Source organism: Myotis yumanensis, unplaced genomic scaffold (genome assembly GCF_028538775.1).
Source record: "Myotis yumanensis isolate MYYU_CA2020_CCGP unplaced genomic scaffold, mMyoYum1.0.hap1 SCAF_8, whole genome shotgun sequence".
NCBI classification, from domain to species: Eukaryota; Metazoa; Chordata; class Mammalia; order Chiroptera; family Vespertilionidae; genus Myotis; species Myotis yumanensis.
In genome coordinates this window covers 81,369,835-81,384,085 of record NW_027223759.1, presented here as the reverse complement: position 1 = coordinate 81,384,085, position 14,251 = coordinate 81,369,835, and the positions used below count along the sequence as shown (strand labels likewise).

Here is a 14,251-nt window from a genome sequence, read left to right as displayed (position 1 = left end):
AATGACTGGCCTTTTCCACCTGTGGACAGGCCCTACTGGATGGCCCATTTGTTCTTAAGTTAAAGCCTCTTCAGGTTTCATCAGTGAGCCTGCCCCTTACTCCGGAAGTCCTGGGCCAGTAATACGTTTCTGCTGATGCAGACTGGATGTTGATTTCCCATCCTTTGTGAATTTCCCCTTAATCCTGTCTATATATTTGTTAATTGTCCTTTAATTACCTACATTTCATTACCCTTCTTGAGTGTGTTACCTTTTTAATTACTAGGACCCTGATCAATGAATTATGAAAGATGATATGCTCTTTTAGATGTCAAGTATTTAACTAGGGAAGGTTTTCGGGAATTTTCCCTATGGGTATGGTGCTAAGATTAAATATCAGAGATATTGATAACCCTAAAACAAAATCAAGAAAACTAAGAGTTTAGTTTCCATTTAAGGTGCATCTAAATGAATGCAGCTTTCTTTTGCTCACACCATGGATCTCTCTCTCTTTTTTGCATGTTTGTGTATCTTTGGGCCCATTCAAGTAATATGCAGCCCCACAGTGTCTAAATGCAGATGTCATAAATTACATTGATTACCCCCCCCCCGTGAATTGGACTAAAGCTTTCACCAAGAACAAATGAGTAAGAAACTACATTTTTGTTAAACTGGAGCATGAGAAAATACCAGTTTTGAAATAAATGTTGATCTGGAGTTTTGCAGCAAGAAGAGTAAATCATACATTTTGGTGCATTTCAGATGCCACAGTTGGCACTTACATAAGACCAAGAGGCATAAGAAGCAAAACTGTTATGTACATTTGTTGATGAGGTATTACATGCCTCTCTCCAAATTATAGACCAACACATGGCTAAACCAAATATCTGAATTACATTTAAATTCTTTTTCTTCACAGGATTTTTCTCACTCTCAGTGGGATAAAGCATTTTTTTTTTCTGTACTGGCTTTCCAACAGCTAAGGATATATGATATCTCTGTGCAAGGAGTGACTAATTTTATCACATTGTTCCTCACATGTTAAAGAGATGTACACTTCATTAATACTCCAATAAATGACAATGTTTCTGTCTTTAGGAATATTTGTGTTTGATGATAGTCATTGAACTCATTGTGCTGCTGGTGGAGTTACGGCTCTTCTGCGGAGTCATGAGAAAAGCATTTCAGGAACGATGCATAGGAGGATGAGTTGTAGTAGTAAGATTTATTGGAGCAAAAATAAAGAATTGTCCCCACGTGTCTGATGTCTTCACCATGACCAGATGGCAGAGCCCCCTGGGAGACTGGAAGCTGGTCTTGTTGGGGGGTAGGGGGTGAGAAGGCCAGCTTTTGGGGCCTCAAGCCCGCACTTGTCCTCACCAAGCCCAGAAGGACCAGGGTCCAGAAATTTTGTGTCATTGGCCCTGCATGGGCAGGGCACCCAAAGCTCTTGCAGTTCAGTTCATTCCATGCCAAATCTTAGTCCAGTTCAGTCTCTGTCCTGTCCAGCCAGCCAGTCTCTGTTCGTGGCTGCACTCCAACCAGCACTGTGCTGCCGCACCAGACCCACGCTCACGGGGGTGCAGCTGCCAGGCCCACATGGCTGCACAGAGAGTGTGCGAAGGAAGGGAACCGGGAATGTGTGCTACTGACCAGGAGGGGGCTTTGTTAAGCTTTGATCATATTATCTCCAACCTGGGAAAGAGCAGGTTTTCTTTCAAACTAACCAATCTGTTTCCTGTCTCCCTGCAGCCTTGTGCTGGGCCCTCACCCTATCTAATCCCTTTCCTAGACCTTCCAGGTTTCATGCCCTCATCCAATCCAATCCTTTTCCCAGGCTGTACTCCTCCCCATCATGGTCACTGTCCTGGCTCCCACTCCCTGCACATGCCTCAGAGTAGAAGGACCTCCCCTGTGCCATCTTGTCTTCCACTGCATGTGCCTCAGCAGAGGAATTTCCCTCTATCATTAGCTCTCCCGCCTAAAGTCCAGTTAAGTGGACAGGTAAGTCCCCTGGGGAGACTGGAAGCCTCCTTACACTGGGATGGGGGTGGGATATGTAGGGATGTTAAGCCCCTTGGCAGGAATTCAGCTATGGCCGGGGGTGTCTGAAGCTTTGAATTCCAGATTTAGTCTTAAGTATAACTTACAGACTCAATCAGGCCCAGCAAGTCCAGCTCCCTTCTCTTTGTTAACGCCTAGCTGGCCACACTAATATTTAGAAACTCTTTCAAGTAACAAATTCAAGGTCAAGAACCACTATCTCCTATTAGAAAGGAACCAGGATATTTTTAAATTGACCCCTATTTCAAAGACTTAAAACAATACAAAAACAAAACAAAACAAAAACCTTGTCCAGCCTTGGCTCAGAGGTTGAGGGTCGACCTATTAACCAGGAGGTCACAGGTCAATTCCTGGTCAGGGCATATGCCTCGATCTCCATTGTGGAGCATGTAAGAGGAAGCCAATAAATGATTCTCATCATTGATATTTCTGCCTCTCTCTCCCTGTCCTTTCCTCTCAGAAATCAATAAAAATATATTTTTTAAAAAACCTGATGAACAGTATAAATATTTATATCAAGATTAGGGTAGTCAGACCCAGAGACAGGTAGAGAGAAATTCCCAAGGTCACAGAAATAAATGGCGGTAGAGATGTGACTCAAACACTCCAGTGTAGTACCCTTTCGTGTTAATTCAGAGCTTCAAACAAATGAGAGAAAAAGATGTGATGAGGATCACAGAAAATCTCAACAGTTTTTATCATTGTTTCATTTGTGACTAAATCTTTCATGACCAGTAGACTGAGCCCAGAAGTAGAAGTTTCTACCTGATTTGGTTAACCCTACTGCATTCTCCACGTCAGTTCAGATGGCCTTTTAAGGTCTCCCATCATAATCTGGATGCAGTGTTCTGTAACTTGATGAAACTGGCTTCACCTCATTTTCTAACTCTGCTACTAACTAATCCTGAGGGTCTATCTCAACTTTTTTTTTTTAAATCTCTGGGTCTCAGCTTTTCCACTAATATAAGAAGCAGGTTATATAGTAGGTAGTTAATGAGAACCCTTCCAGTGTAAGCATTCCATAATTTTTTATTATCTTTCAAGTAGGAAAATTTTCCATACACAGCAGCTTGTACTTTCTATGAAAATCCCCAACTCTGATAAAAATTTTTCTAAATATGTCAATGTGACAACATTTGAGAGGAATATCTTTTTGAATCAGTCACTCTGCATTGATTGATTGTTGATGTCATCAAAATAACCCTCAAGCTTAGCCCATATCATTCAAAATAGTGTGAAACTATTTTCCTTAAACAGCTGCTATCTCATCCCATCGTTAGGGCTGCTTTAAATTTTCAAAGAGCTACAGGATTTGAAAGAATCACCCTCGAAGTTGAATTCACTCTGGATTTCAAAATCCACATGGCTATTTGATTAGTTGTTTCTCAACTGGAGATTTTGCTGCTCCATAAAATGTGTTTCTTTTCTTCCTACTTAAACTTCTTAAGAGGGCTTTTTATGTAGGATATTTAAAAATAAAATCTCATTAAATTTCTCTGCCAGGAAAAGAATGCTAGAGAATCATTGGTAAGCTGTAGGGAGAGAGTTGAAAAGCCTGCACAAATTTTAGGGAGATTATATTCTTTTAAAGAGGAAAAACATTAAAAATGGAGTTACTATTTTCAGGAGGAAAAATCAGTGGAAAATGATCCTTTGTTCCCATCTCTCTGTCACATTTGCAAAAGGTCTAATTCTCAGTATCAGTATATTTAGTTATTTTGTGGTGCTAATCACCTGGAAATTTTAAAGGTTTCCTGCGAATAAGATAATCAGAATGACCTCATTCCTGCACTAATGGAGGCAACCTGAACCTTACTTGCAAGTGGACTTGTTGAGCTGATCACATTGCTCTAAATTACAACAAAATGATACTTGGTGTTAACCTATCTACTCCCTGGTAAAAAGTGAAATTGAAATTGCATACCTTGATTTAAAGATGTCGGGTGGCATGAGTTCCAAAGTATGAGTTGGTCCATATAGGTTTACAACATATAATTTGATTGTTGGGTTCACTTGACCTGCCTTTGAGAAAATGAAAGTTGTAATGCAAATACATTAAGCATTAGACTATATGAGGAAAGAAAGCAAATGCATTTTGACTCTTTTATAATTTGTGTTAGAATGGGGGGAAAAGTTTAATTTCTCTGAAGTAGAAATGATTTTAAATTCAACAACTTGATTGCTTTCAATTGTTTTTGAAGATTGCTGCTTCTCAAACCATTTTAGTCAGACAATTAAAGGTGATAGAAAATCATGATGACTTTATTCATTAGCTAGTGCTACTGTGTTCTTTTCCTAGAATGACACCAGAGGGCTGGCTTTATAAAAACTGGTAGCTCAAGCAGCTAATTATGTTATAAGATATAACATGTAATGAGGAAAAGAGCTTGGCTAGTTAAAAAATAATAATAATAAAACAAGACAGAAAAAAATACCAATCCAGGTGCCACATGCTTAAAATTCCACAATACCTAATTCTATTCCATGCATTAACCATCCTTGACATTTATGAATGTTAGATGGGGTATAAGTGGCCCTTAGGATGTGGGCCATGAGCAGACTGCCCTTACTCAGTACCTGGCATGCAGAGTAGAAAGACAGTAGTAAGAATATGTCATTTAAGTTTCATAATAAAAATTTTATTAAATCATAACCAATTGTAAAGCAGTTACTATGCTTCTGGTTAATAATATCTGTTAAACATCCCATGAATTATCTCATTAAATGTTCCTACTATAGAACTAAGATATAATTATAACATTTTCCAGATGAAAATGGAGACACTCAGCAAACTGTGCAGGGGGAAATGCCCAGTAAGTGAGGGAAGCAGTATTTAAGCCCAGGATGCTCTTAACGACTGTAGTTTTGCTTTAGTTCATTCTTAGGCAATGGCCATCAAAGTTTTCTAAATATCCTGTGACATTTTAAGGGGTGGATATGGGATCTTTCACTAACAAATCTCAAGCATGTTGAATGAATGAATGCAATGAAATTTATGGGAATAAATGATGAACAGAATCAGTTGACTACTGTGACTCAATTTACTTATTCCAAGTCTGTAAAGAAAAATGACTAGCACACCTATGAGAGTGTTTTAAACACAGGCTGGTGTTTTCAGAGAAGAGCATATGAGCTATACAGAGGAGGTTAGGGAATTTAAACTGAGTTGAATTCAAAGACCTGACAAAAGTCTAAAGAGAACAATAAAACTGCTTTAAAGATGACAAATAAATATTCATGCTCAAGGACTTGGCATCTACAAAATCCAGAGTTAAATCAGGACCAGAAACAATATACTACATTCTACCGATAGTTAGCAATAGCTCAAGAACTGTTCTGTTAGGGTCTTAATAATAATTAGCATGGAGGGAAGGGAAGAAAGGTGAATAAGTACAGTCAATAAGAGGATTCGTAGAACAGTGAAGACACTCTGCATGCCACCATGGAGAGGGATACATGTCATCATACATTTGACTAAAGCCGCAGAATGTATAATGCCAAAACTGAACCATAAAACCATGGATGCTGCGTCATTATCATGTGTCAGTGATGCTTCATCAATGGTACCCAGTGCACAATTCTGGTGGGGGAGGTTGATGATGGGAGAGGCCATAAATGTGTGGGAGCAGAAGGTATATGGCAAGTACTTTCCATCTCCTCAATTTTGTTGACAACCTTAAACTGCTCTAAAATAATAAAGTCTATAAAGAAAAATGACTAGCACGTCTGGGTGAGTGTTTTAAACACAGGTCAGAAGTTTGGAGGCAAAGAAACAAGTCAGAAAGGCTGTCACTACAGAAGTGCCCTGACTATTAGGAAACATTCTGGAAATGGTTCCTTGAGTAAAGGGCTTCCTGGAAGATAAGCGGTGAGCCTGCCTCACACAGAAAGCTCCGGCGTCAGATTTTGTAAAGCTTTTCATTGTTCTAAATCCCTCCAGGGCCTGGGAATCTTTGTCTCCAGCAATGGAGAGCTTGACCACACCTAGGAGCTCTCTTTCACATCACTTTTGCTTTCATTAAATTGCCATTTTCCACCCTGACAATATTGGCCTCATCCATATATTTTTAGTCTAACCAGTTCTCTAACTTGTAAGTTAAAGCTTTGAGCTGCGACACAGTATTTAGTGGTGCCATTAAAACTGTTGTTCTCTAATCAAGAGTATCAATCAGCATTCTCTGAAACCTTAGAAACACAAATTCATGCGCCCCGCCCAGATCTATATTCAGAGCCAGAATCAGAATCTCGGGGTGTGGGCCTAAGAATCTATGTTCATCAAGATCCAGATTATTATAATCATTGTGCAAATATTTTTAAAAAACTGATAGATAAATATCAATACATAAATATCAGTGTTTTGTCAAAATTTGCATACTGATTATAGTATGGCAGTTCATTGTTTATCAAAAGTTAACCTGCTTTTGAATCACCCAGTGAGCCTCAAGGCCCACCTCCATCATTTCTAAGCCCTGATGGGAGGTGACAGATTTGCATTTCTAAAAATTCCCCAAAGGAGGCTGACACCATTGGCAAAAGAACCACATTTTGAGAACTGGTTTAGCTTTATCTGTGAGTCAGAGAATTTGGGGTTCAAATGTTGCTGCATGTGGACCATGGATAGGATGTTAACGATCCTGAAGTATTATTTTACTTTATTATAAAAAAATGAGACAATTCTCTGTCCTGGCAGGGGGGCTCAGTTGGTTGGAGCCCATATACCTAAAGTTTCTGGGTACAATTCCTCATAAGGGTACATACCTAGGTTTTGGGTTCAGTCCCAGATTTGTGTGGGTATAGGAGGCAACCGATAGATGTTTCTCTCTATCTTTCTCTAAAGTCAACAAACATATCCTTGGCTGAGGATTAAAAAAAAAAAAAAATGAGAGAGAGAGAGAGAGAGAGAGAGAGAGAGAACTCTCTGAACATAATCTGTCACAAGTCAGAAGTTTTGACCCAAAGTAGGTTTTCTTTCTGTAGATAAAAGTATCTCATAGTTTTGTTATATGGACTGACAAAAACATGATTTATAAAAGTATCTAAAATAGTATATAGTAATGAATGAAAAATAATAGTTATTATTAAGACATTGACCTCTCTAGTTAGTGAAAAATTGTTTATATTTTTTCTTTCAATAAACTGATTTAAAAAAGGAAGTTGAATTAAATTTGACCTTTCTGTGAGTTCTTATCAAGGTTACATAATCTTATGATGTACTTTGTCAAAGACATGTATGGGCATTACCACCTCTTAAGGCCACAGCACGGTAAGTTTTTACTTGCACAGAATCACAAGCATCCCAATTAGCTTCTACATGAAAACAAATTAACAGTTGCATACACATGTGGCCAATTTTAGATAAAAACCAAACATCAGGCTGTTTCCAAAATTCAGCTGTTCAGCATTTTATAATCTTAATTAGATTCTTATCTTTTCTTAGAGTTTTGAAATGAAGTGCACATTGCAAGTTCATCTGTACCTTTGAATATTTGAATTGTCTCAACAGTTTGGAAATTAGAGGAGTTCATCTATGCGCTTTGACAGTCACATTTGCCTCAGAAACTGCAGCTCCACAGACTCCTTCCTCTATGATTCTGAAATAAAGCCTCAATAATAATTAACCTTATTTTACTGGCAACTAAATTGCCATTAAACGAGATAATGTTTTAATTAAGAACATTAACCTGAGGTTACTGAGATAGAACTGTGCATCTCTTTTGTGCTGAATTGCTAATGAAGGATATTTTATGAGTCCTGAACCATGCTGAATTAAGTAAAATACAAATATATTTGTTTAGTGTAAGTATTTCATTAGTAAATCTGACTACACTGGGTATTTGATGCACTCATTTTGATCAAGTTTAATTTGAAACACAATTTTGTGTGAACTCTATGCATTACTTCAATGTCTAAAATACCATTTTTGAAAGTTTATTAAATAAGTAAGAGCAAATCAAAATACATGTATTAGTGGGGGGGGGGGGGGGGGGGAAGCACACCTATTTTTAAAACCAGAGTAGAAAATAATGAGACCTTGAAAATTCAAGTAATACACCCAACATGACAGTGAAAGTTAGTATGAGAACAAAAACAAAACCCAGACCTAGTTTCTCTGAGTCCTATTGTCTTAAATACCTAGGCAGGAATTCCTACTGTCAACCCTCTGAGGACTTGGGATTCTTTCTCTCAGCTTTGGCCACTGGAATACCTGTTTTTCATTTTAATACTCCTACATGGTGGTCACTAACACATACTCAGGACCTTCATCATGTATTACATCCATCATGTCTTACGTACAACATGCATTACATATAGACATATATATGTTTATATATGGCAGGTATGCGGCTTTCTAAGAATGCTACTCAAACAGGGTGGAACAAAAGTAGGTTTACAGTTGTTTGTATGGAAAATACTACAATAATCTATACATATAAAAGGCCAATATGCAAAGGGTCCCCTTGGGAGTTCAACTGTGAGACTGGGAGTTCAATTACTCACTATGACTTGTGCTGACCACCAGGGAGAGGCACAGAATGAAGGACGGCCCCAGCCTGCAGCCAGAAGGTCCCGATTGGCCCTGATCACCAGCCAGGCCTAAGGACCCTACCCATGCATGAATTTCATGCACTGGGCCTCTAGTTAATAAATAACAATACAAAAATAAACCGTGTTTCACAAACTCACAACTGTAAACCTACTCTTGCCCCACCCAGTGTAGAGCTAAGCCACTAATAGTAAATGGAGCAAACAGAGCTGCACATATATTTGTTATCTTGACCAGGAGACATTTTCATTCCTGGTACAACTTCTGTGATATGCTAACCTTTAGTAGTTTTATAGAGAGGGACAGAATCGATAACTGTGAGTTATTTCCCTGTTCTTAAAATAACTCTGACTTTCATACAAGGACTTGGCCTTTTAGAAGCAAAGTGTGTTTATTTGTAAAAAGAAGAGGCAATTGTGAGGAGGACCAAAGAGGAAAACAATGAAAAGTCTCTCTGAAAACATAAAGTATGTTATTAGCACACATGAGTCATACAATTAATAAGCAAACATTACTATTATTTTATGCTTAGCTTAACTATTAAGAAATATTTAAAAACTAATTAAATAATAATTTACTAAATAAGTGTCTAGGTTTGTCAATCAGGATCTGTTGAATTACTGCTGACATATTTAAATTTCCTCAGGTGCTTCTATTTGTTCATTTGTTTGCATCAGTCTTATTAAAATTATGAGGCCTGGGGATGTCCAAGTTCAAACCCCAAAGTCTATAACTAAGAAGGAAACTTGAAGATGCAGCTACTGCTATGGCTTTTATCTGTGAATCCTAAAATCCCCACCGCTTGGGGGAAATGAATTATAAAAAGTTGTCCCTTCCCAGGGCTGATTTTATTCTTTGTTCAGTGCACAATCTGGACAGTTCTGTGCGAAGATCTTATTTATTGACATAAGCATTACACAATGTGCCACCATTTCTTCAATTTGTGTCAGAATTACCAGATGACCTTTCATTACAATAAGTAAATGAAATGGTGTGAGAATTAACAATGTATTGAGAAGTCTTTTCTGTTTTTCTCTGGAAAAAAAGCAAGTGCAATATGCTGGGCAGGCACAAACTGTCAACCATAAAACAGGGCTAAATCTGTAATTGGAGAAATTGTGAGTACTTTTCTTGGAGTAGAATAAAAATCTCTGCGAATATGTTTATTTTGTTGTTAGGTCAAATTGCTGTTTTCTCCTGAAGAATACTGAGTGTGTGGGACTTCCAGTATATGTCCAGAGGAGACCCTAAAAATAATATTTCAAAATCCTGGGATCTAACTCCTCCCCCCCGCTGCTGTCCTCCTTATGCGTCAGTTATTTAACGCCACACCCTGTGGAAGGAAGACAGGGTGGAGAAAAACAGTACAGAACCTCACTGAGGAAACTCCCTGTTTATTCCAGACTCTCCATAAAGCCTCCCCCCACCCCCCACCCCCTTGGAAAACTTGAGTCTGGCAGATGATAGCAAAATAAGGACAGTCACCCCAACACTGACCATACTTTCATCGCAGGTGTAAAATAATATGTGTGATAGGTAATTTGTCCAGCACTCTGCCCAGTTAATGTAATGTGCAAATTGAAAAATATAAAATCTATCATGCTAGGAAATACAAAATACAACTCACTAAAGGAATGGCTTTAAAAAATGGCCTCTAAATGAAATGAGCAGCCGTGTCTTAATCTAATTAAGAGCTAAAATGTGTAAAGTGGAATTTTAAAAGTTTGCTATGAGGTATCTTTACATGATTGATGCATAGAGGGCATCACTTATGAGCCTTTCCCTTTCTTACATAACATGGGGAAAGTAAACTTTAAAAAAGAGACCTTAAATAATTAAACATGATATATACTGGAAAACCAGCACACTCCAGGTGTTTTTGCAACCTTCTCGAGAAGCCTCACCTAACATTTGGAAATGGTTTCGCCATCTGCACAGGATTTCCGTATTTGCCTCACTCAATAAAACAATTTTATCCTCGCTACGCCTGGCCATGGCTCTACCCCAGCGTTTTATAAAGTATGTTCCAGAGTTTGCTCTGCCAAAACAGTACTGAAGTTAATGCTAATAAATCCTTTATGCTTAGTCTATTCTTTATTGGTGATTCTTTATGCTTCTGCAGATTCTTTATGCTTAGTCTACTTTTTATAGGAGATTTATAATACGCATTAACATATAGTACATTAAGTGCTCTAAGAAATCATCTTGAGAGAAGCTAGATTTTTTTCAACTAAGAATTTCCAATGTAGTTGACGATGGCACTTTTTCCTCCTTTATAACAGCTATTGACCACTCACAGAATATACCTTGGAGAAAGACCCCTTATATCTTCTCACCATCTTTCAAGTGGGAGATGAGGGAAAACAAGAATGAGAACATCAAAGGGAAAGAAATGGAGCAAGGTCAAAGTCCCCACATCCCCATATCTTGATCTCCTCCTACCCAAGCGAGGTGGACAGACTACTGACAGCTCTAAAATGATGCTTCTTTTTTTCTCCAAAGACAACTTGTTCGTCAACCATGAATACTATCAGTGAAGTCACTGGTACAGAGTGAGGGGCAACAAACTGGTGCGGCCACGTTACTTACCTTAGGATACGGATACTGCCTTCCTTTGGGATACAACGCTCCGGTAAACCGAGGAATGACCATGTTAGGCACCAGTGAATCATTTATCATCAGGAAGGCAAGCCTTTCTCCATCTGGTGACCACCAGTGGGCGATATGAGAATGCAGAAGTTCTTCTAGAATAAATGAGTGTTATTTGAAACCAACTGTAGAGATGTGGGCTCAGTAACCCACAAACATCTGTCCTTGAAATCTCCATTGCACATGTACATTTTCTATCCTTGTGTTGGACTTTATCAACTTCATAACGCATTATCTAGTTCTGAGTTACCCCTTTGATCCCATGAAAAGCAGATGCAAAGAAAGGAAGGCAGGAAGCAATAAGGTCAGGATGTCGTGGGTTGCCAGCAATGTGAATGGAGACAATGAAAGGACTATCAGAATGAAAAGAATGAGTATGTTTTCAAAGACTGATATATGGCCTAAAACCATATTCATGTCACCGTTCAGTAATATATGCATGTGGTCATATTTCCATCTTCTCATAATTAAACAAGTTGAATAACTACTAGATTCATTAAACTATTGAAGGCATAAGGAAATAGAATAAGAAATACACTGGCCCTAGCCAGTGTCACTCAGTTGGCTTGGCATTATCCTGTGCCCCAAAAGGTTGCCAATTTGATTCCAGTCAGGACACATGCCTGGTTTGCAGGCTCTATCCCTGATAGGGGCTGTGCAGAGGGCAGCTAATCAATGTTTTGTTCTCACATCGATGTGTTTCTCTCTCTCCCTCTTCCTTCTTCTCCCTCTAAAAATCAATAGTGTATATATTCATATAATATGAATAAGAAATATACTGGATATCTTTTGTGTGACTCCAGATTCACTATCTTCTTTTCTATATCTGCTTTCGGGCCCAGAAAATTAAGCTGTATGAAGCACATCAATGGGATTCCCATGCCCTCTAGAATACGGCCATTAGGGTTCTTGAGCAAGAGCTCAGTGGAGCAGAAAGTCAGAGTATTTACTCCTTTAGCTCTGTCTGGATATGTCACCTTAGGCTCGCTGTGTGTTTTAAATGGTTTCACTCCTCTTGTCAATGCAGCCGCCTCTCCACAGTTTTCTGCTTTTGTACTTGGTAATGGTTCATATCTATAGTCATAGGCTGCTGCTAGTTAAATTGTGGCTCCGTCCTTTATATCCCCTTACACTTTCACTTTGTAAACGGTCTCTTTGTACATAAATCCTCTTCAAATTATTGAAAGTGCCACCTCTTTCCTCTTGGGACCCTGACTGATGCAGTAATTAATAGCAGCAGTAGACTCAGGAAAGAGATCTTCAAAATTAGATTTTGAGATTAGGTTGGAGATATATCCACCTCTATAACTATATGTATATCTTTGATTTAATAATACCATTTCCAGGGAGAATTGTAGCATAGATAATCCATAGTAAGGAATGGAAGCATGAGTAATCAATTGTCACTGGTAATGATGTGGAGTGAAGTGCAAATAGAGAGGAAAGGCATTGAGAGGACAAAAGGTTGTGACTTCGCTGCTACAGCAGTGGCAATTGTAAAGGTTGTAAAGTTTCCCTGGTTCTTATGACATCTGAGAGTCATGACATAGAAAAAAACAAAAACTAAATCCATGACTGCAAAATTAGGAATACACAAAAGGTCACTATGGCATATTTGAAGGAGCCCCTCTCTTTTGTAGTTGCAGGGCAGATATGGCTGAGGTCCAAGAGATCATATGAATGTTGCCGGTGAAAATGGATTCTTTTGTAATGTCTTGAGAAAAGAATTTCAAAGAGCATATGCATGGAGGACGTTTACCAGTAAATGTAGTGGTAAGATTTATTGGAATGAAGGGGAAATGCTGGGGAAGGAGAGGGTATGAAGGCTCTAGCAGCAGCTGCCTCAGGTTCCTGATAATTCTCCATATATTTTCGTGGTTCTCAGTAAGTAGCAAGCTGTCATTCAAAACCAAAACTATCCAACCTAGCTCCTGATTTTCCCAGGGTATGAGTTGGGTCCTTCCCCCTAACCAATCTCTTTCCTAGACCTTTTGGGGTTCTGTGCCCTCATCCAACCCAATCCCTTTCGCAGGCTAGGCTTCACCCCTTCTTGTTGCCATTTTGGCATCTATTGGCATGCCTCAAAGTAGAAGTACCCCCTTCTGCATCATCTTGTCTACTACTGGGCAAGTGCTCAGCTAAAAAATTTCCTCTTCTACCACCTCCCATAATCCTGGTTCCCTGCCAGTTGGTACTAGGAAGATTGCACCCTGAGGAGACTCTTCCTGCCTGCTTCAAGGATTAAATACCTTCCTTGGAGAATACGGTGATCTCTTAGAGTGTGTGAATGAGTCTGTGAATGCTACAGCTTCCTGGTAAATCAAGTTTAATGGAGTGCTGTAATTTCCTAGTGAAGCAAGCCCAATATCTGATTCAACTTCCAAGTTTATCAAGTTTAATATCTAGTTCTACTTGCTCCCTTTATTAATACTAACTACCTACCTATGCCAACAGTAAGGGTTGAAAAACGCAACTCAAATCAGGGGCTCAATTGCACTTGTGTTTTATTTTATTTTATTTTTTAATATATTTTATTGATTTTTTACAGAGAGGAAGGGAGAGGGATAGAGAGTTAGAAACACCAATGAGAGAGAAACATCGATCAGCTGCCTCCTGCACACTCTCTATTGGAGATGTGCCCTCAACCAAGGTACATGCCCTTGACCAGAATCGAACCTGGGACCCTTGGGTCTGCAGGCCGACACTCTACCCACTGAGCCAAACCGGTTAGGGCTGCACTTGTGTTTTAAAGTTAAGATAGAGATAATGGTAGAGAAGTGCTGGGCCCCTGGCACGTAGGATAAGAATTTTTGTATAAACATGTGCAGTATACTTGTGCTTTAGGAACCAGTCTCAGAAAGAACAGATTTCATAGTGGAATGCTGCTATATGTATCTAATTTTATGGCTGAAGATTTTGAACCTCAAATTCCCACAAGTCTATTAACAGAGGCAACCTCTATCTATACAGGCATAAAGATGCAGTGGAAGAGGAATCCCTATAAAGTTTAAGTGT

The 14,251-nt window shown here is 38.9% G+C and overlaps 1 protein-coding gene across 6 annotated transcripts in view; it reads right to left on the bottom strand.

Annotated features, from left to right (window-relative positions):
• DPP10 (dipeptidyl peptidase like 10) overlaps positions 1–14,251 on the bottom strand; it is a 1,368,028-nt gene that overhangs the window by 76,418 nt on the left and 1,277,359 nt on the right. For 5 of the 6 annotated variants that reach the window (XM_070423111.1, XM_070423113.1, XM_070423108.1 and 2 more), the window contains 2 exons: positions 11,177–11,331; positions 3,968–4,065 (listed from right to left, as the gene is read on the bottom strand). In XM_070423111.1, coding sequence (XP_070279212.1) covers positions 3,968–4,065; positions 11,177–11,331 — 253 coding nt within the window. The remainder of the gene's footprint in view (positions 1–3,967; positions 4,066–11,176; positions 11,332–14,251) is intronic. The other variant, XM_070423110.1, reaches the window with a different exon arrangement.